At 36.5% G+C, this 21,871-nt stretch overlaps 3 protein-coding genes across 7 annotated transcripts; 1 reads left to right on the top strand and 2 right to left on the bottom strand.

Moving 5' to 3' along the window:
* Positions 1-224: 224 nt before the first annotated feature.
* LOC105168328 (sphere organelles protein-like protein) lies at positions 225-8,209 on the bottom strand. The gene is made up of 16 exons (XM_011088372.3): positions 7,785-8,209; positions 6,800-6,864; positions 6,410-6,694; positions 6,054-6,269; positions 5,879-5,945; positions 5,266-5,367; positions 5,119-5,184; positions 4,985-5,050; positions 4,545-4,905; positions 4,055-4,086; positions 1,896-2,093; positions 1,567-1,638; positions 1,331-1,477; positions 1,037-1,202; positions 903-950; positions 225-828 (listed from the first exon to the last, which is right to left on the bottom strand). Exons 1-16 carry the CDS (start codon positions 7,977-7,979, stop codon positions 419-421), a joined length of 2,496 nt encoding a protein of 831 aa, XP_011086674.1. The 5' UTR covers positions 7,980-8,209; the 3' UTR covers positions 225-418.
* Positions 8,210-9,273: 1,064 nt separating this feature from the next.
* On the bottom strand, positions 9,274-11,633 carry LOC105168327 (Ribosomal protein S21 family protein). Its single transcript, XM_011088371.3, has 2 exons — positions 11,224-11,633; positions 9,274-9,555 (listed from the first exon to the last, which is right to left on the bottom strand). The coding sequence occupies exons 1-2, from the start codon at positions 11,523-11,525 to the stop codon at positions 9,546-9,548; spliced, it is 312 nt and encodes a 103-aa protein (XP_011086673.1). The 5' UTR covers positions 11,526-11,633; the 3' UTR covers positions 9,274-9,545.
* A 1,448-nt stretch (positions 11,634-13,081) lies between these two features.
* LOC105168326 (Melibiase family protein) lies at positions 13,082-18,084 on the top strand. 5 transcript variants are annotated; one of them, XM_011088368.3, is made up of 15 exons: positions 13,083-13,221; positions 13,357-13,428; positions 13,956-14,094; positions 14,221-14,478; positions 14,673-14,847; positions 15,014-15,075; positions 15,244-15,407; positions 15,605-15,702; positions 15,880-15,938; positions 16,022-16,156; positions 16,237-16,499; positions 16,595-16,754; positions 16,945-17,020; positions 17,112-17,162; positions 17,654-18,084. In XM_011088368.3, exons 2-15 carry the CDS (start codon positions 13,367-13,369, stop codon positions 17,878-17,880), a joined length of 1,929 nt encoding a protein of 642 aa, XP_011086670.1. In that variant the 5' UTR covers positions 13,083-13,221; positions 13,357-13,366; the 3' UTR covers positions 17,881-18,084. The 5 variants fall into 5 exon arrangements, 4 of the variants coding, with proteins under 4 accessions (XP_011086670.1, XP_011086671.3, XP_011086672.1 ...); XM_011088369.3 differs by lacking the exon at positions 13,083-13,221 and adding an exon at positions 13,229-13,247; XM_011088370.3 differs by lacking the exon at positions 13,083-13,221 and adding an exon at positions 13,268-13,286.
* The last annotated feature ends 3,787 nt before the right edge of the window (positions 18,085-21,871 follow it).

Here is a 21,871-nt window from a genome sequence, read left to right as displayed (position 1 = left end):
CGGGAACTCTGGGCATGATCTGTATTTACTAACCAACCTACTGTGTGTTTATCAAATGAGGAAACATGTGCAGAAACTAAAGAAAATTCCAAGGTTCAAACTCTGATCAGTGTTTATATGGAGTCACTTTGCTTTCTTCCTCTTCAACAAAAAGGCAAGAATAAGAAATTTTGGTAAAGAAAATGCTTGCCAACTTGAAATTTAGCACTGTGAGATTGCCAAAATGACAAATTAGCTTCCCAGGTAACGCATTATTTGAACTAAGCACATCTCATGAAGATCTCCATGGTCATTTACAAAAAAAGCTTAAGGATGTAGTATTTTACATAGGCAATGGGAAGCAAAAGCAAGAAAGAGGTTTTTGACACGGAACACAAAGTCAAACAGAAGGAGATGCTTGAGTAGGCTCGTTCCCCTCTCATATATCCTTTCTCGACCTCAGAATAGCCACTGTTGGGCCAAGTGCGCTGCCTCTTAGAGCCTTGTATGACCATGATTTACCCCCCGAACTTTGCTTGCCCCAACTATTGTCCTGCGGTGGTTGTATCTTCTGGGCATTCTTCCCAGAAGCACTTACAGGCGATGGTTGTACCTTCTCGACATTCTTGCCCCAGCTATTGTCCTGTGGTGGTTGTACCTTCTGGGCACTCTTCCCCCAACCACTTTCAGGCGATTGTTGTACCTTCTTGGCATTCTTGCCCCAACTATTCTCCTGTGAAGGTTGTACCTTCTTGGGAGTCGTGCCCCATCCCTTCTCCTTAGAAAGTTCTTCCTTCTTAGCATTTAGAGTTTCACTGATTTGGTCCCAGATGTTCACTGCACCAAGTTCTATAAAAATGTTGATTGGTTTCAGGTCCTCCAAACAAATATAAGAAAACTATATAATGACAATCAGTAAGTACCTGAAGAAGGGGGCTCTGTTTCTTTACCCTGGTTCAATTCTGTTGTATCTACGAATGGAATATCATCAGAATGGATGACATTGATAATTTTAGCCTACAGGGTTCAAAGTATTGAAGTTAACATAGGCATATACCTGGGCTGGGTATATCTATTTGTTGGCCGTTGCTGCTAGGCAACACTGCTTTTGGAGCGTTTTTATTGCCTGCAGAACCTTCACTCACTTGACTGAGTGCTTCATTTCGTGATGCCGAATTCCCAACGTTTAAGATACGGACATCAATAAGCGATGAAAAATCAATCTGCACAGGATGGATGGTAGCAAATACAATCAAGCAGCTGCAACCATACGTAAGTTATGATTTCTTTACCTACATTTCCATATAGGAGATAGTAGAAAGACCGAATACTCTCCATCTACACTGTTTACCTCCAATGACCCATCTTCTTTGTAAAGGGAGCTATCGGGTTGTGCAACTTCATCCTCATCACCACTCTTCGAACGAATTGGATACTGTGGTACTGGCACCAGCATTGTTTGATTTGATTCAGAGTTATACCAGGACACTTTTCCAACCTTAAGTCAAAAGAAGATGATGTCAACCCATTAATGTTGTCGGATAGTAAGGATAATTCACTTCATATCCAACTCTAATTGACTCATACTCGATAAGCAGAAAGCTCAGGGGTCCAGGAGGATGATAATTCCAGAACACGATATGCAATGAGATCTCCTTCCTGCAAAGTGACCAGAAATATTGGTCAGTCAGAGATGTTTGTTACTTACTGGAAAATGCACTAAGAAGCTCCAAGTGTCAGTCCTACTGCTGGAGGTCGCCATTTCAGGGGGAAGAGTTAAGGAGTGAGGAGGGGGATATGAACTGCTGAAGGATCTTGTAAGAATCTAATAGGCCCTCATAATATAGAGAAATTTTAAATGTGCATGCCACCAAATCATAATTGTTCATCATTGGGGGAAGAGAGCAAAGAACTACCTTAGGGATGCTAGGAAGGGGTGGGAGCTTATCAAAGTCAACTCCTTCACCCGGTTGTGCCTCTTCTTCGTTGCTCAATATTTCAGTGTACTCTTTGTTTGAAATTTGAATATCATTTCGTGGAGTGAAAGAACGATTTTCCTTCCCCCATTTTTGGCCTTTCTTCTTACTAGTAATTCCATTCCAGTGGAAGCTTTCCTGATGGAAAATCCAAAGGTTCATTGTTAAGAGGAAATACAGAACAATTGGAATGACAAACATCCATAGAAAATGTAAAGAAGAAAACCAAGGAGAGAACTCCTTAGAACAGTGCATTTCCACCCATATCTATACTATTATACAAGCAAGAAAGTTGCTTGAAACTTGTGTTACCATCCAAAGTACCCCCATTTAATTTTAATTCCTAGGGACAATAAGATAATATTGGCACTGATCATGCAAAAAAAAACTAAACTTGAGCAAATTAGACTGAAATTAGAAATAACATGAGATGATAAGATTAATACAAGATATATGTGGTTGAGAATCATATCCAAATAAGCATAATACAAGATCATAAGCTCATTCTATTGTTAGTATTTTATTGCTTAAAAGAAACGAAGAAAGATGGGATCAACAACCAAAACTACAGTTGGGAGAATATAAGAAAGAAACAACCATAATGTTTGGTTTCAATTTTGCTTCATCTTCGAGATAGGCCAAAACATGGACAATGTTTGTCTTGATTTGTTTTGAAAGTTTTGGTGGTGTTTTTGAGATGTTTTGAAACAATGCCTCGTTTGTTTTTTGTCAAAATAAGTCTACACTAATTATAGGCCCTACAAATAAAAAAATTATATACATACTCATACATATATATAAATACATATAAAAGAGACATGATTTGATAATGAACAGTAGTTTTTGTCTCCTACTAAACAACATCAAACATATCATATTTATTTTATATTATCTCCAAAAATAAATCCAAACATATGCACTATCTCTAACACATACTTATTTATCTTTATTTTTCTCTCTATCTCCACAAAACACATCAAAACAAGTTAAAAATGAAACCAAACATAGTGAACGGTTTTATTGTGATCTCAAGTCTTAGACTGATTTGAAAATAAAATGGATGAAACCAAATAAGAAGAAAATATCTCAAGTTTCAGAGGTTAAGCCCAACCAAAGGACGTACTAACGCAATCATGAACTTGATAATTGCGAGTACAAATTCACCCACTTAAATAATTAACTGAGATTGGAATGTTCAACAGCCTTACTTAACAGAATTGTGTAGATTGCTATTCTTTTAAAAAAAAATTAAAGCCTGATATTTCAAACATTTATAAAATTAAACTTGTAACTCATGCAATAAATTTCGCGAGATCATATCTTTTATCAAGCATATCCATTTCAAATGATTCATCTGTAGTATTTATTAAGTTTCAAGGCCTTAGAGTAGCTACTTTGGTAGATAAAGTGTAGATTTCCTAAAGTGCCCATACTTTACTTATTTTTTCCATAAATGGCAATTTTTTCTATTAATAATTTTCTATTCATATACATTAAAATTAATTTATTTTATCAATATTGATTAATTATTCAACCTTTTCTTATTCAATTAAATAATTACAATAAAAATTTAAGTTATGCACGCACATCAAGTGTGCTCCGACTGTTTATGAGAGAGAGAACCAATAATCAGACAGCCTTGAGTTGAGCTTCACTGCCCGAATCTTCTCCTTCCGTAGAAGGTCTCCAATTTTGTTAACAACTACATTCCATGCTAAAAGTAAAAAATCAAAGACACAAATATTCTCATATAACCACTCATTTCAAACCTAATGAATCCAATTACTAGTGGGAAAGAATGGGTGAACCTCAAAATAGTTAAAATCAGCATATTTGACAGCTTAATACTAGGGCCAAAATTATGTTTCAGAAAAAATTATTTTCCCATTCACAGATATCCGGTATCTTGCATACCCCTGTATGACCCCAGGCAGGGCTAAATAAAACCAAAAGGGTGGCTGCAACAAGTCTCTCAACTAACTATTACACTAAAGTCAAAACAAGTGAATTGCATGAAAATGATCCTTTCTCAAAAAGGGATGCAAAAGAATGTAAAAATATTGGTGTGAGCAACATCTAAATAGACACAATGAACATACCGAAGGTACGTCAATTTCTCGATCAGATTGTTCTGCATCAACCAAAAAAATTCACAAGTCAGAATTCTGCAAGAACGCATGGATGAATCATGCAAATGAAAGGGAGCACCAAATTTTTAAGGATGTCGATGCATGAATAGGGCATAGATTAAAACGCAGTCTACAGTTAAATGGGCCTCTGAACAAGGAGAAACATGAAAATCTATTCACTATGTGACTCTAATAAGAGAACCAAGCGGCTAAAATAAGAGAAACCAAGCGGCTAATAAGGGAAACCAAGCAGCAAATAAGAGAAGGTAACTTGAAAATAATGTCCTCCTAGGAACAAGATCAAAAGGCCAGCAAAATATTGTTCAAACAAAATCAATAAGAATAACTAGTGAATCAAAATTTTGTCAATGGCTTAATCAGATGAAAAAGATTCAGATTTAATTACAAGAGTCACTATTTCAGATAAGAGAGACAAAAAAAATATAAATGGAAAGTAGACCTTTCCCCAAAGGCTCAAAGCGGATGTGTCCTGGCCTTATTACAATGGGAACAACTTCATTCTCCTCATCACTTTCTTGATTTGTTAGCTCAGATGCATCATAGTTTTGACTGGGATGTTCTTGTACACCATTATCTTTTTGACTTGGTGGTTTATGCACATCACCTGGTTTTTCATTTGGCTGTTTATGACCATCACCATTTTGAGTTGGCTGCGCATGTTCGTCAGTACTTTGATTTTGCTGCTCATGCACGTCACCATTTTGATTTGGATGTTTATGGAAATATTTTTTTTGATTTTGTTTGTCACGTTTTTTCCCCTTAACAAACCAATTGGTTTGAGGAGAGTGCTTCCAGTGTAGCTGTATATTTGAGAACTTATGTCAATATCAGTAAGAATCAAGGATGAAGAGGCATCTCTAAGAAAATAAGATAACTTACAAGTCCTTTTGGTTGGCCATCCACTTCATTACTTTCAGCAGCAGCTTGGTTTCTTTTCCACTTTTGCTGTAAAGATTGCGGACTCAGTTTTATTTGAATAGTGATAGGGATTAAGAAAGAGTATGATCACTAACCAGCCCTTTCAATTGACCATCCACCTTGTTTCTCTCAGCTTTAGCTCTGTCCTCTTTCCAATTCCGCTGCAAAATTATGTTGTCAGAGTCTCACAAACTTTAGGTTATTGGTGTTAAAGGAGTATCATATAAGTATTGATAACTTACAAGACCCTCTGATTCGCAGGTAGCGTTTTGCTTCTGAATTTTTGCCATCTCCCGCAACCAACGCCTTTTGGCATACTTCCGCCTCGCACTTCTGCTTGGAGTCTGTAAATGAAAAGGGTCAATATCACATGGGTTTCAGGAGGATTTAAGGAAAAGATATCAGGAATAGAACAACTAGAATGATCGGTTGAAGTATATGACAACTTGAAATCAAGTAATGCAAATAACAAATACGTATCATGTAAATCATGTGCGCCAAAAGTAGAATCCCAATTATGCGAATTGAGTACTGAGAGCATCTCTTGTTCACAATGACAAAAGGTGAAGTTGAAGAAGATAAAAGATTACTTGATACACATGCTGGTGAAAGCAAACTGGATTTTTGTGAACTTGCAAAGCTTATTATTCAAAACAAACTCCTGAGACTACAGTATTCTTCGTATTTATTCCAAGTATCAAGCTCTTGGCAATAAATACATCTGGAGAGCCAATTAAATTGAAGTGCTAAAGACTTGTGTACTTTCTGCAGCAAAAGCTATTAACAACAAAGTAGAAAAACAGCACACAGCTTACAAACCAACAGATTTTCCATAGATGTTGCAATTGAGATGACCTTTTTAGTTTCTTTAGGGGTCTTCAAACCCTCAGTCTCTTTACCAATCTCTTGAACTTCATCAGTTCTGCAGATATGAGTGCATAATAAAGATTTGACAAGATAAGCAGAAGGGTGGAAACATAAAATAAGTCAATAAAAAGATAACTTGTCGCTTGAATTGGCATTAGCCTACCGCTTCATGTCCGGCACAGACACATGACTCTTGTCACTTGAATTAGCATTTTCAGCATTGTTTTCCATATCATCTTCATCAGAATGATCATTTTTCTCCTTTGTGGAGAGGCATTTTTTTTTGGTAACTTCTCCATCTTGACAAGAGTTCTCAAACTTTTTTTTATGAACATCTTTTGCAACATTTCCAGTTGCCTCGGAACACTGCTTCTTCGTCCTATAGAATAAAAATAAACACAGAGAGAGAGAGAGAGTTTACACATTCCACAGGACATTAGAAGCAGAAAGTGTAAGGAAAACTATACCATGCATGCTGAAGCAAGAATCAAGCAAGGTAAAGGGCAGCGCAATACATACTTAGAGCCTTGAAGTTTCTCTGGTGCTTTTCTTTTTCGATTCTTTGGATCTGCATTTCCACCAGATGGATTTTCCATATCTTCCAGCAGGTCTTCTTCATCATCCTCTTCAAACTCCCCTTCGGGGTCATCACTCTCATAACCACCTTTTTCATTCTCAAACTCCTTGTTGGCTAAAAGCAAGACACCACTATTTACAGGTTGCTTCTCTGCAGCTTCCAATTTCTCAACCTTGTTAGCAGCATCATTTCCCTCTATAGATAAAATGTCTCTTCTCTTCCTGACTCTGACTCCACAAACAAAGGTCAAAATGTCAATCATATCCTTTTCCACATATATGCTCCTAAAAGAGAGAAGCCTATATTTACTGCTACATACCATCTAAACTAACCTGACAATTTCGTTGTCCTTTAATATTCGAGTAGATTCAAAAGGTGGTAAAACAAAGCTGGATATCTGCCAGATAAAATCAACAATAAACATAAATTGAAAATAAAAATTGATTACCTATAAAAACCACAAAGATTCCAAAGTTTCACTGTCCCAGCAATGAGTCTGTTTACTGTTTTACTATTGATCACCAGCATGGCATGGGTAACCAGTCCTGGCAAATTAGGCCAATTCTTTACAGAAATTAGGTTGACATAAGCTTCAGCCTTTTCACTGTGCTTTAGAGGCCAGGAGACTAACCCCAATTCACACAGACACAAAAGAAAAAAATAAATAAAGAGGTCTGAGTAGTTGACTCATCGACCAACAATTTTGAGAGAACAAACAATGGGGCACCACAGCAACATGAAAAACAAATAAAACTTAATTCTTTCAAAAAAGAAAAAAAATTGCAAAACCAGGATCTTAACTGTAACCAAAGCCTACAGATCAAAGGAACTTTAGAGTGTGTATGGATTTCAGGATTTCAGGACTAAGAACTCCTCTCCAAAGAAGCAAATCCGTCGCACCAGTTCAAAAATGACAATATACTTTTAGTCAATAAAAATCCTAGTTCAAACTCTCTTCCTCAAAACCAAATCCTCCATGCAAATACAACCTTATATTCTTTGGTAACTATTCTATCAATGCATGAACTTCTTGCAAGCTGTCAAAGACATACATCTTAGTCGGGAACAAAAGACTATCACCAAAGCCAACATAATAAGAAGCACATTTTCATTGCCAAACGAATCCGTAATACGCAATCAATGAAAGAAAGAAACTTTCGGAAACAAATTTCTAACTATATGGCAGACTGAGATTACATTCTCCGAAGAACAGAACCCAGAACACAATACCAACAAAAGAAGAAAGCGCGCATTACTGTGAAAAATCATGCGTAAAAACCCATAAAACATGGACTCAAAAAAAGTGGGTTCTTCTACCGAGAGGAGGAGGCCATGAGGGCAGGATTGGTGGAGTTGGAAAGCGTGGAGCAGATGAGAGGCTACGTCGGAAACGGAGGCGTGTTGGTGGGGTTTCAACAGAACCCAGCTGCGACTCAAGCCATCCGATTTCTGGGTTTCGCTCAAAATGTCATCATCTATGAACACCAGTCGAATTCTCTTGCTCTCCTCCATCGACCATGCAGGATCGGATTCCCTCGATTCTGTGTTCTGTTGTATGTGTGTATGCTTTATGGTGGTGAGAGAGAGAGAGAGAGAGACAGACTAAAATTCGGAGTCAGGGAGAGAAAATGGGGTTCTTAAACCCTCGGACAGAGAGACGGAGGGGACAGGTCAAGCTGGACTACCAAAACCCCTTTCCTGTTCCTTAGGCTGTGTTTGGGAAACCAAAGAACTGGGGTAAATTAGGCGAACTTTAATTTTAGTCCGAGTTCAGCACGTTTAATTATCTATTTCCGGATTTTAAAATAATTTCAAATATGACACATTTAGTCCATTTGTGTACTAAATTTTTAAAATAGTTAAAAATTGAGCACATTTAGTCCCATAATCTCGTAGAGGGTAGAACATAAGACTAAATGTAGTCGAGTTTTTTCAATTTTAGAATCTCCAAAAATAGAAGGCTAAGTGTATAAAAATTTTTCAATTTTAGAATCTTTTTAAGAATTTCATAAAGTAAATGACTAAAAGTGTTCGACCCTTATTTTGTGAAATTAAAAATATAATCCTGTCATGAAAATTATTATTCGGAATATGTTAGATTGAACCAAATCAATATATCGCAAATGTGAGACACTTGTTTATATAATTGATCATTTTTCTTTGACTATAAAGTACTATACTTTTCATGTAATTAATTTATATCCATCAAATACTTCTGAGTTAAAATTTGTACAACTTATTCCTGCCACAAAATAAGAATTTACTACAAACACCCCCTTGAATTGCAAGCTTCCCAAGTCCCTAGGTAAATTAATTGAGGTAAAAATCGAGTTTAGGTAGATATCCAGATAACTTGGGAGTTGCATATTAATTTCAAGATAAATTAATTTTACATAATTACCTGTAGGAGTGATCTGATCCACAAAAATTCACAAACACTGAACTGGTAAACACAAGGGCAAAAATGAACTTTCATATGCTTCATGAACAACATATCATCATTTTCTACCAAAAATCCTAATCACTAATTTTAGTTACTAATTAAAGACAAAATTCTTATGCTAATTAACTCATACACGCAACCAGAAAACCACTACAGTTGTCCTTAAAATTTTTGCATGATTTTCAAATATATTTGCTCAAATCAAATTTAAACAAGCTTTAAATGAATCAAACGGAATTAGTCAGAATATTTTTACATTTTAAAAATTCACAACCACATACAATGTGGTATTGTTTCGCTCAGAGTTGCTTCATTAGAATCCTAACCAGACACCAGGGTACAGTTTAAAGACACAGGAAAACATTGTGGGAGATGCCTTCTGTTAGCTTGAAAGACAACAGCAATATGCTATTATTTGATTGTCACAAAACCTTTTGTATGAAAAGTTTTAACTATGCCATGACAATCAACCAAGAAAATTCACTTTCAGAACTTCTAACCATGCCAAATGGAACATTTTAGGAATAAAATAGTCAATCTGTATGTTTAGTTGCGAAGCTCCACCGTTGATGGAAAGTTTATCAACAGGGCAAAAATCCAGAGCAGCTAGCATTCCCCTGGGCTTCGACTGTAGTCTACAGACCCCTGCAAGCAGAGCAACAATTCTACGTCAGTTTAGAAAAGAAGACGTGTTCTAAGATCTACAATGTAACAGAATTCGGAAAATAACAGAAACAGATCTGCAGAGTATTGAAATATAAGAATAGTGAAGTAGAAAGGACAGAGAATAAGCAACATGCCAGTCAATAAAGCACCTAGTTTTTTAACTGTTTTTCAAGAAACTAACTAATACGAACTGTGAGAATGTGTTACCAACAGAACACTATATCAGTTGTAATATTTCCTTATGACTCAATTCAGCTTAACAAAACATTTCTCCGTATATTATCTGAAGTACACCATATGAATCTTCTTTTCCTACTTCTGTTATCAAGATTCATCACCAAACTAAATCATTTCCTTTGTCCTTGGACTATGGAAAAGATAAATAGCAGCAATTGAATATCATGTATCGCCTCTGTATACATACAATCTTATGGCAGAATTCCAAGTCTATAAGAAGACTTCACAGCAATATGGAGGTGAAAACTGTCATGAATTCGCACTTGCCATTCATCAGAAATAAAAGAGGTAAGATAATATTCACCTTCAACCTCTTTACTCCCATGCCTCACACACTTTGCTTTAGGAAAAGAAAGAGCAGTTTTAAGATACACTTGTTTCATGGACTTGGAAGGATACAGCTTCATTAAACCACGCCACAAGACAGAAATCAAGGTAAAAAAATTTAGCACACAAGACGGGTTTGTTGTAACTAATAGGAAAAAGAAGGAAAAGACAGAAAATAAGACCGAGATCGAGAGAAGATGTGATAGCGTCTATTAAATCTTTAATCTTGTCGGAGTGAAGGAAAAACTTTCATCAGTTACAATACAACGTAAAATATCTGGATGATTGTAGCCCCCCCTAGTTGCTTGACAGAGGAGATTGTTCATCATCCATTAGCTGTAGGACACACAACATTCACAAATAATTTCCTTGGTATTTGTGTTCACCATTCATGTCCATTATTTTTTTGTTTCATTTGAAAAAGTGAAAAAGAACATATTTCTTCCGTGTCAACTCCTGATTTTTTGAGCTAATACCAAATATGGGTAGGAATCATGGCAATCAAAGCATTTCTACACACGATTCTAATATCCAACTCAACAACAACAAACCAATAAAATCAACCACAGGGTCTACCCGTCTACGCCTTTGGTCAATCAGCAGTGGAGGTGGCAGAATAATCAATCAAACAGAAAAATATGTAATCCCTCCACATGCCAACAATAATCTAATTTCCCATACTTAGTACTGCCACTACCAATCTAATTTCACCATTCATATGCCAAAATCCTCAACTTTTCAGATGAATATTACAAATAATGTTTCGTTAACTCTACCATAGTGAAGAAAGTTCAATACCTTCCACATAATTCATTATAGTTACATCCTGTAATACTTCAACATTAGCAAAAGAGAACAAAAAGCACACTATATATAAACTCAAGTATCCGCAACACAATGCTGATTGCAAACAAATTTTCTCCATTTTCCACATCAAATACCACGAAGAACAAAAGCCCACAAATTCCACTTCCACATTTCCACCATATTCCCCCAAAAATCAACTAATAACGCGTGCAACATGAGTAATTATGAATCGAAATCAGTTCCCCAACGACAAATCAAGCTTTTCATACACTTTACCTGACTTTCTGAACGAGTATCGCCTTAAGCTTGCGGGCGAGGTCCTGTGAACGAATCTTGCGCTCCAAATTCTTCTTAGCCAAAACGCGCTTCTCGGAATTCTTGATATGGCAGGTCTGCTCGCTCCTTATCATCCTTTCGATTCCGCTCGACTGCATCTTCCTCTGCATTAAAGCCAAGGCCTGATCCAGATTGTTGTTCAGAACCTTCACCCGGATACCCCGCCATTGTTGTAGCTGAGAACTCAGTGAACCTAAAGCCAAGAGGGACGCCGACCCTCGCTTCGCCGCCGCTCGAATCATTCCTGCTTAAGCTTTCCAGCTGACTGTTGCGCTTGGATTCGGATTTCAATTGGCTTTCGAGGGTTTTGCGGGCAGAAATGTCGCGTTTGTACTAGAAATCGTCCTTTGGGTCAAGCGTTTCGCGAAATCTTTGAGGTTTGGGGAATTTATACTTACCTCCCCAAAATATTTAAAATACTATGGATTAAACATGATTTTGGAGAAAAAATTATTATCCAAATTAGATTTGATCGAATTAAATAGACTATAAAGTAAGTATTATTCAGTTATCATATGATAGGTCACTTTTATTAAACTATTTACTAATTATACTGCAAATATATTGTCCTTAACATATAAATTAGTTCATATCCAATCAAATTCAATTTGAATTAAAATTTTTTGAATTTATATATTTTTATATCAATACTTATATTGTTAATGTATCAATTGGGCTGGTTCAAATTGTCGCAAATTCTTTTCTAGCCATAGACGACTTGATAATTTGCTTTTGATAGGTTACGAATACGTGACTTTATTTTGATTCTTCTTGATTGAGAAAAATCTATTTTGCCCTTAAATATTCTTCTATTCGTCATGACGAATGTATAGTATGATAGCAAACAATACAATATACGTATGTTTTAAGTCTCTTTAGCCCTATCTTTTAATGAATCCACATATAATATATATATATATATATGTATGTTTTAAGTGTATTTATTTGAAAGAATAAATGCATAAAATAACATAATTCTAAGTCATGTATTCTTTGAGCTGATTTTAAAGTTAATAATAAGGTTTTTTAAATATTTGGAAAGGAATAAAAGCATGGAGCTTGAAGATATTAATAATGACAAGTTCCTAACTTATATGATTAAAATTAAATAATCATAATATTTTTTTAAAATAAGTTAGGAATTCCTGATGAATTAAAGCTCTCTATTTGTTGCATTTTTTAAGTTTTGTTTTCTAAAAATCGTATAAAGTATTTTATAATCTTTAAAATTATTTTGAGACTTAGCTTAAATATATAACAAAATCGTATTGGAACTTTTGTTTTGTATCTTATTACATTTAATATATACACGTTATGTCTATCAATATTATGAATTTATTTTATTTAAAGAAAATAAAATAGAATATAGGAATAATTATATTTATATTTCTAACTTACAAATCATTCTCACATGTTAGATAATTATATATACGCCCATCAAAATATTAATATTATTTTTACTCCTACTTGCTAAATTACACTAATACTCTTCAATATCAACATCATTATACAAATTAATCCTATTTTTTTTAATCATGAATGATTTCAAATATATAAGTAATTTATGTAAATAAACTATGTACCGAGATATAAATATGATTATCCTATAATTTAAAATAAAAAATCCAACAAAAAAACTACCTACATTGCAGGAGAAATGAAATCAAGAATCCGGAATTTGTCATGCCACCAAACATAACTTAGCAATAGCGTGGCGCGAGTCTTCAATTTCATACATCAAGTGATCAAACAACCAAAATGACAAATGTCAACAGCCCACAACGTTTTCACCTCCGAACAACCGGTGCTTACGGGGTCCCGTTTCTTGGAGAGGCGTTATGCCTCCTTCCTCCTAACGCCGTCAAACTCCCTCGTTTAACGCCGTCAAGCATGATCACTATCGTCATCTTTGAGAAACGCAAAAATCCCTGCAGACAGGTCTCGATTCTGATCTTTTTTTATATGTATGTATATATGCACTAGAGAAGGCCTTATCCATTTTGGTACTTTTTATTTGTTTATTTTTGTCTTTCTCTCTCTCTTTTTGATTCTCTCTTGTTTTCCTGAATGTAGTGATTTGATCATGAGAGTGGTTTCTTTGAGCTCGCTCTTTCTCACTCTCGTCTCCACTCTTCTACTTCAATGGTATGTGTCCTCTCTGGATCTTTATCTCTATACTTTTAGCTAGTTTCTTGATTCTGTGACCGGTTTTGTATATCGAAATGTTGGTTTGTTTAATTAAGCCCATTTTTCTTGTTTTGTTAAATTTTTCATAAGTAGATATAAAAGTGTGTGTGTGTGTGGTTAATGGAGACCCAGTTCTTGAAAGTCAATTCTTCAATGGTGGGAGTTCCTTGTAGTTGTTAATTTCTTGATAGTTCAACCCTTTTTACTGGAAGCAAGACGAAAGTACAATTGAATGGAATATCTGCTATCAGTTTTAAAAAGCAGAGATATTTTCTTTAGGGGAAATGTTTTGGTTCTGGTACTTGTTTGGAGTGCTTACCTTGATAGAATCTATAATTGGTTGTGCACTGCTGATGCACTTGGGAATTGGGATGCCCTTTATTGTTTGTTTTCAGTGTTTAAAGAAAGAATAAGAATATTGTAAAATCCTTTTGATTTCAATGAAAAAGGAATGATACTTTGATGGTTTGATGCAATTTTGTTAGCCTGGGAGAAATAGAGCAAGCTAGCTCACCACCAAGAGGTTGGAACTCGTACGATTCGTTTTGCTGGACGATTTCTGAAGAAGAGTTCCTGCAAAATGCTGAACTTGTGGCTCAGCGCCTCCGTACACATGGATTTGAGGTACTTGAGTGGTTCTTGAACGTAGTTCAATTAGTTCTTATATACCAAGTAGAGTTGATCGATAAGTAATTGTGTTTAATTGCCACTGATCTTAAGGTTAAAATTTCTGCACCACACGACTTCTAGTACGTGGTGGTGGATTATCTTTGGTATAGGAGGAAAGTGAAAGGAGCTTATGTTGATTCTCTGGGATTTGATGTTATTGATGAATGGGGAAGGATGATGCCTGACCCGGATAGATGGCCTTCATCCAGAGGTGGTAAAGGGTTCACGGAAGTGGCTAAGAAAGTTCACGGCATGGGTTTGAAGTTCGGAATTCATGTCATGAGAGGTATCAGTACACAGGCATTCAATGCGAACACACCTGTCCTGGATGTCACGACGGTAATGCGACTTATCATAACTTAGACTATCCCAGTTATGCATTTGGTTAGAAGATGCTGCATTTAATTGAGTTTATTGTAACACAGAGAGTCGTCAACTATAAGAAAGAACTTTTATATAAGGATGTTTTTTCAACATAGACATAAATTGAAATATTTGGGTGTATTATTCCTTCCGATCTGTTGCATACACAGGGCAAAGCTTATGAAGAGTCCGGCCGGCAGTGGAGAGCTAAAGACATAGGAATGAAGGAGAGGACTTGCGCATGGATGAAAAATGGTTTCATGAGTGTGAATACCAAATTGGGGGCTGGAAGAGCATTCTTGAGGTCACTGTATCAACAATATGCTGATTGGGGTGTTGATTTTGGTAAGTTTAGATTTCCCAAAGAAAAAGAGGATTCTTTATGCTTCTAGTTTCTTTCTTTAGAATTTGAATACGGTGAAATTATATGTTGTATAAGTTGTTTTTACTCAACCTGACTTTTTAAGTTCTGTTACTTGAGCGGTTGTTAAGTGCTTCTGTTTCTTAACAGTTAAAAATGACTGCGTATTTGGAGCGGACTTTGATCTAGATGAGATAAGCTATGTTTCAAAGGTATAACTGCATAATGTCCATTCTGTTCTTACTGTCTTCAGTCCATATTGGCAATAGTCAACCACTAGTTAATTCAAAAAATCAAAGAGAAAAATAAGGATGATCCAAAGCACAAAGACATTTGCGGGTAAGAAGTTTGAGTTTAACATTCTAGGTGAGATCATGCAGGTTTTGACCGAACTTAACCGCCCGATCCTGTATTCCTTATCTCCTGGAACTAGCGTGACACCAGCAATGGCGAGGGACGTAAACAATCTTGTCAACATGTACAGAATTACAGGGGATGATTGGGATACATGGGGAGATGTTGCTGCCCATTTTGATATTTCTAGGTACATTCATTGTCTTGCACTTTTTTTCTGAGACCATACTTTGTTGTCAACTTTGTTCCTTCTGTACCTACTGATTTTATTTGGACTTTTACTATGAACATATGTTCTTAATCATACTCATTCTTGTATATTTATTGCACGCCTGTCTATTTACTTTTACCTAGTAAATTCTTTGCTTTCTTTTCTGGTGGGATAAGGGATTTTTCTGCTGCTAATATGATTGGAGCTAAAGGACTACGTGGCAAGTCCTGGCCGGACTTAGATATGCTTCCGTTTGGATGGCTTACTGATCAAGGTGAAACCCTCTACTTTTCAGAATGAAAATTGGAAAAGAGAAAACGGTTTTAGTTTCAACCCACGTCGTAGTACTTGTGAAACCATTTTAGTTATATGACGTCGAGCTGATACATTTTGTTGTAGTATTCATAAAAAGGGTTTTAGATTGAATGAATTTTGATTTTGTTGTTGATAGGTTCAAATGAAGGCCCTCATAGAAAATGTAATCTCAATCTTGATGAACAGAGATCTCAGGTACATGTAGATGGTTGCTCGTGGTTTCTCTTTTGGTAACATAAAAAATTGAAGTGACAAGCATATTTGAGAGCTTTGGACAGATGACCTTGTGGTCAATGGCTAAGTCTCCTCTCATGTTCGGAGGAGATATGCGACAGCTTGACGATGCAACGTTCAGTCTACTCACAAATCCTACTCTCTTAGAGATAAACTCCTTCAGCTCAAACAATAAGGAGGCATGTCCTTGACTTTATCATGTCTTGTACACGACACCAGCAGATTTCCAATCTAATTCTCATCTTACAAAAAATTGCAGTTTCCCTATATTACAAACAAAAAATGTCGTTTTCGTCGAGTAAGAAATCGTCCATTCACATGCAAATCAAGATATCTAGAAAGAAACAGTGTCATGGGCGCCCTTGCTTTAGGCCTCACTAGCTGCAAAGATGTCGAGGCAAGAGGCTGGTCACCTAAAGCTATTGATGATGATGATCTTGATCAAGTCTGCTGGAAAGAGAAATCAAGGAGTGGAGATCAAGAGCCATTTTGCCTATACAAAAGAAAACCTCTTCTGTCATCGTAATACCGCTATACCTGAGCATCATATTCTTTTAAATGTTGTTATAAATTTATGACTTGCATTGTATAATTTTATGGTTTAAATTTATTTGCAGAGAAGAATACCTGACATATAAAAACCACTATGACGGCAAAATCCATCTACTGGCAACCAAGACGACCGAGTCTTGTCTTGGTGCTTCTAGAAATCAAAAGCTTACTTCCAAAGAATCAAAAAGTGGTTCATTTTCACCTTGCGGATGGGATGTCAACCAGGTAATTTCTAGTCTCATTTTTCGACCCTGTTTCTCATGCATGCTGTAGCGGTAGTTCCAACTCTTCATTATGAAAGAAATCATTCCATGCTAAAAAATAAGCATGCTGAGAGTATTTTGCATGGCCTTAATATCTTACAAGGAATTCTTGTCATGAAAATACTCAACAGCCAATCATTTGATTCAAACAGATGTGGGAGTTGAAGCATAATGGTACCCTGATGAATAGCTATTCCGGTTTATGTGCATCTATGCGGCAAGTAAAAGGTGATATTTCCATACAATACTATTTATGCATGCCTCGGATTACTCAGTCGTGAGTTTGTTGTGTTTAGTTTCTGAGTCAACTTTCCTGCAGCTAATTCTGGTCCCAATGGAGTTCGTGCTTGGGTTGCAACGGGAAGAAGAGGTTTGATCTTATTCTTAAACCTCATGGTCATTTTAGCAATGTAAAACTGCAAGTACTTCTTTGGGCTTTGTCTCGTCGATGGAAAGCTAATCAGGATAGAAATCGATGAAAGAACGTAATGAGATTGCGTCATTTACGCCCATGACTCCTTTGAAACTCTTGTAACATTCTAAAGTTGGATTTATTGCATTTTACCCCCTGTGAAAACACTAATAAGCACAAAGTCCCCTTAAAGAAGAAAAAAGGGCAACGCGATTCTTTGAAGAAGCTCATTGCCTCTCATGTCAAGGGGTCGTATTTCCCTTTTTCTAAAAGTTTAGAGGCTCGCGTTGGCCTTGTTTTTGTTCCGGGGTGTTTATAGTTGTTCTGGGGCGCCTGTTGTGTTTAGCCCTTCTAAAGCATGGATGATTAATAGCTCTGTCTTTTAAGTCTTAGATTCAAGTAATTCGACTACCCGATTCTGTATCTAACAAGAGACTTGATTTCATTAGGAGAAATCTACGTTGCGTTCTTCAATTTGGATGACAACAAGGCTGTGGTGTCGATGAGGATGGACGACTTGGCTAAGGCTTTTCCTGGTAAAAATTTCAGCACCGTTTCATGCAAATGCAGAGAAGAATGGAGTAAGAAAGACTTTGGAGTTGTAAGAGATACACTTTCTACCCAAGTAGAAATCCATGGATGTGCTCTTTTTGTCCTAAACTGCACTTATACCTAACAAGACAATGCTATTTCATGGCTGTCTGAAATCTTGATATGTATTAGTTTTTCCCCCTTCCCTCCTGTTATGTTTGGCCATCAACATAAGGTTGAGTTGACATCACATTTCTTCAATAAACGAGAGGTTTTGGGTTCAACTCTAAGTTGTCGCACTCCTGTTATAATAATAATGAAAATAAAATGGCTCTTGTTTAGATCGATTTATCATTTGTAAATTTTAATGTTGCTTTTCTCTGGATCTTACTATTACCACATTATTATGGTTTTAGTCAACAACATATTTTTAGCCCTAGGCTGTATAATTTTATCTTTTTTTTTTAAAAAAAAAACATGAAATTAAAAGATGTGTAGATTGAGTTCTAAAACCAAATGCTGATAGTTGTTATTTATAGAGAGATCATATGGAATGATTATACAAATTTGGTGTGGTATTAGCATCATTTTATATAAGTTTATTGTAATTTATTTAATGTGGATATCTATGTGTAAATTTATTATAATTTATATTATTATCTTAATTATATTAATATATTGATTGAGCTGATGTGTTGCTTAATTTATTAAAATATCAATACGCTAATGTATTTAAAAAAAAGCAGAGCAGCACCAAGATTTGTAGCGGCTACAAGCGTCCAAACACAAACATATTTGTGCATCAATCAGATATTCTCAAACAAATTAAATGCATTGAGAAAAAAACGCATGAGGAGAAGGGAGTGTCGCGTTTTCAGGACAAAACGCGGCTTTAGAGGAGAATCGTACGATGATGGAATTTAATCAGGACCGTACGATCAAAGCGGGATCCAAACTGGGGGCAAATTGAGGCACCCTAATTTGATACGCCGTGGTTTTGAAGATGAATTAGAGCACAATTGAAATTGGAAAATTTTTGTGTGAAGCCACGCCCAAAATGAGCCGACAGCTGACACGTGTACGGCTGAGAGCGCACCTGCCTAGAAATGGAGTGGAGTTGTTCTTTTGCGTCCTTGTGAAGAAGAAGGTCAACCAATAGGAAGCTAGATTGTTACAGCCTTTTTATTTCTACAAATTTAATGTTATTCCAGCTTTAGTGTTTGGCATTTTTGTCTCCATTCCATGTAAAAGCTAAGGATTGATGAGGAAGACGACATAATGAAATATCTTCAATTTTTATTTTTCCCATCTCCTCTGTTCTTCTCTACTTCCCACCCCTTTTCTTGTTCTGTGATTTGGTTTTTTGCAATTTCCTGTTAAATTATTACATTTGGCCTCAGAGCCATTCAATCCTTGGACCTTAAAATACCTAAGACACACTAAAATAGCGGATAGAACCATATTGAAAGAAATTCAAGAAACACAAAAGAAAACATACATAATTTTTATGGATGAAAATGCCAGAAGGCAGGCCAACGAAGATGAGATTTACAGTCGTTTAGACCAAGTAATGAAGGTACAAGAGGGGTTACAGGTTTCTGTACTGAACGTGGAGCACAGTTTATTGACAGTTCAACAGTAGTTTCAAAGCGTTGTTGAACAACTGCAACAATACAATAGGAACAAATCAATCTTGGGGGAAGGATTAACAAAGTCTGTAGAAAAGGGTCAACATCTAGAGCTACAATACATAACTCTATCAGATAGGAGGGCAACAATATTTTCAGGCAAGAAACTCAACTACACTGTTAAGAAATTATGGCCCAAACCAAATGTTTGGGTCCTACACTTGGACGGCCAAACAACTTAAGCCCACTGGGCCACCTATCCACCCAACCCGACCCAATCCACAAAGGTTTGACCCACCTACCCTTGATATAAATACTCCTATTGACTAACCCTAATCAATCTTCTCTCTTCTCTCTTCCCCGATGCCTCTTTTTCTTTACCTGACTCCTAGGGTTCTCTCCATAACCCCTTGGGGCTCTGTGTGCTTGTCTTCCCAATCAATGGTCGTAAATCGGCCATTAATGGACAACCTCTTTAAATGGTTGGTCTATTATGGCTCAAGGGTTAAGTAATAATCAGTACTCTTTCTCTTCTCCTATTCTCTTCTCCTATTGTGGCTCAACCTTTGTGGTTCTTTTGATATAGCATTTGTGGCATTCCTCTGTGGATTCTGTGGTTGAACCTTAGTGGTTCAGAAAGCCTTCTGTGGCTTTAAGTTGTTTTGTGCAACCGTGTAGGGTTGTGATATTTGGCCTCTGTAGGCCTTGGATTTTAAGGCTCCTGAGCCGTCTATTCAAAAGTGTTTATGTCCCTTTCCACTGTTTTAGTTTTGTTCCCTGGTTTGTTTCTTGTTTGTTTTTCTGTTTCTTAGATTACTTGTAATTTGTTATAGGAAAGCCTGTAATATATTTAAGCATTTGTAAATCTCTGTAAATTTCTCAAATTGTAAGTATACCGGAGACCGATCCACTCCTTACACACACTCTAATATTGGAGCTTACAGTGCTCTAACCATGATGGAGTTTCCATATTTTGATGGAGAAAATGCCAGAAGTTGGGTTAGGAAGTGCACTAGGTATTTCCAATTAATCCCCATTCCTGATGATCAAAGGTTCCTATAGCCTCCATATATATGCAGGCAAAGCTAAACCCTGGTACCAGGGGTATACTGAAAGAAAGGAGTTTCGCACTTGGGATGAGTTAGTGCTAAGTGTGCTTGAGAGGTTTGAGAATCTAGATAGTAAAAGAGTCATGATTGAGTTTAATAAACTCCATCATGAAACAACTGTTAATGCCTATCTAGAAAGGTTTGAAGAACTAAAGGACCAAAATGCTCATTTTTTCAACAGAAATTAGAAGAGCAATTTTTCATGATGAAATTCATCAGTGGGCTGAAAGAAGAAGTGAAATCTTTTGTGCCTACTTGCCACACCACTCCCTTAAAGCAAGTAGTGATACTTGCTAGGAAGCAGGAATACACAGTGAATGCCATCTTAAAGAGATCTCATCAACCTAGCAAAAATTCACAACCTAAACCTCCTTTCAAACCTCAAAAAGAAACTCCCCACCTAGGAGCTATAACTAGCCCAAACGGTTCCTAATAGAAGTTGAGGTGAAAGCTAAAACAGAAAAGAACCTGTGTTACCATTGTAATGAGCCTTATGTACATGGGCATAGATGCAAATATAGGCAAATGTACATGCTCTTGAGTGATGAGGAGTATAGAGAAGATGAACAAGGGGAACCTGAGGAGCAACCAGTTCGGGATGATGAAGTAGAAGAAGAGGTGACAGTATCCCTACATGCTACGAAGGGTAGTGTTAGCTGCAAAGTGGGCTAGTAAAGGATAAAGACATTTTTATCCTAATAGATTGTGGTAGCCCACGTTGCTTCCTTGATGAGAAGGTTGCCATGATATTGGGCTATAAGCTGGAAAACACTACCCCCATGACAGTTAAGGTTGCTAATGATAGTCAACTTATTAGCAACATGCCCCAGGTTTAGGTAGGAAACGCAAGGACATATGTTTACTCACCTTGTTAGGTTGTTGAAATTAGGAAGGTATGATTTAGTGTTAGGGTGTGATTGGCTCAGTACTTATAACCCTGTTAAACTAGACTTTTACAAGTTGAGGATCTCTCTCTCTCTACCAGATCAGAAACTAATCCTCAGAGTTATACCTAATGAATCAGTTGTTATGGTTATATCTGCTAACTCTCTAGTCCAACAGATAAGAAAAAGGAACCAAGAAACGGGAGGATAATTACTCTCAACCCATAAGATCCAAAAACAGACAGAAGAAGGCATCCAAGTGCTGGAATTACTGCAACAATATGAAGAAGTGTTCAAAGAATCTAGCTCCCTCCTTCCAGAAAGAGCATTAAGCACTGTATTGAATTGATCCCTGATGCAATCCCTAAGAAACAACATCCTTACAGATATGCATATGGACAAAAACTGAGATTGAGAGGATTGTCAAGGAGATGCTTAATATTGGTATTATTAGCCATAGCTCTTTTGCATCTCCAGTGCTGCTAGTGAAGAAAAAGGATGGAGGGTGGAGGCTC

Source organism: Sesamum indicum, linkage group LG8 (genome assembly GCF_026168435.1).
Source record: "Sesamum indicum cultivar Baizhima isolate 11 linkage group LG8, ASM2616843v1, whole genome shotgun sequence".
NCBI lineage: Eukaryota > Viridiplantae > Streptophyta > Magnoliopsida > Lamiales > Pedaliaceae > Sesamum > Sesamum indicum.
The sequence above is the reverse complement of the archived record's forward strand: the minus strand, read 5'-3'. Positions and strand labels throughout refer to the sequence as shown.

What these genes read in the sequence shown, in the direction of transcription:
- LOC105168328 (XM_011088372.3), bottom strand. Translation starts at nt 7,979, where the DNA reads ATGGAGGAGAGCAAGAGAATTCGACTGGTGTTCATAGATGATGACATT. An exon ending in ATGGTCAATTGAAAGGGCTG is followed by an intron (nt 5,051 to 5,118) that starts GTTAGTGATCAT and finishes CAATCTTTACAG; the next exon opens with CAAAAGTGGAAAAGAAACCA. An exon ending in AACAGAGCCCCCTTCTTCAG is followed by an intron (nt 829 to 902) that starts GTACTTACTGAT and finishes ACATTTTTATAG; the next exon opens with AACTTGGTGCAGTGAACATC.
- LOC105168327 (XM_011088371.3), bottom strand. Translation starts at nt 11,525, where the DNA reads ATGATTCGAGCGGCGGCGAAGCGAGGGTCGGCGTCCCTCTTGGCTTTA.
- LOC105168326 (XM_011088368.3), top strand. Translation starts at nt 13,367, where the DNA reads ATGAGAGTGGTTTCTTTGAGCTCGCTCTTTCTCACTCTCGTCTCCACT. An exon ending in TGATTGGGGTGTTGATTTTG is followed by an intron (nt 14,848 to 15,013) that starts GTAAGTTTAGAT and finishes GTTTCTTAACAG; the next exon opens with TTAAAAATGACTGCGTATTT. An exon ending in ATCTATGCGGCAAGTAAAAG is followed by an intron (nt 17,021 to 17,111) that starts GTGATATTTCCA and finishes ACTTTCCTGCAG; the next exon opens with CTAATTCTGGTCCCAATGGA.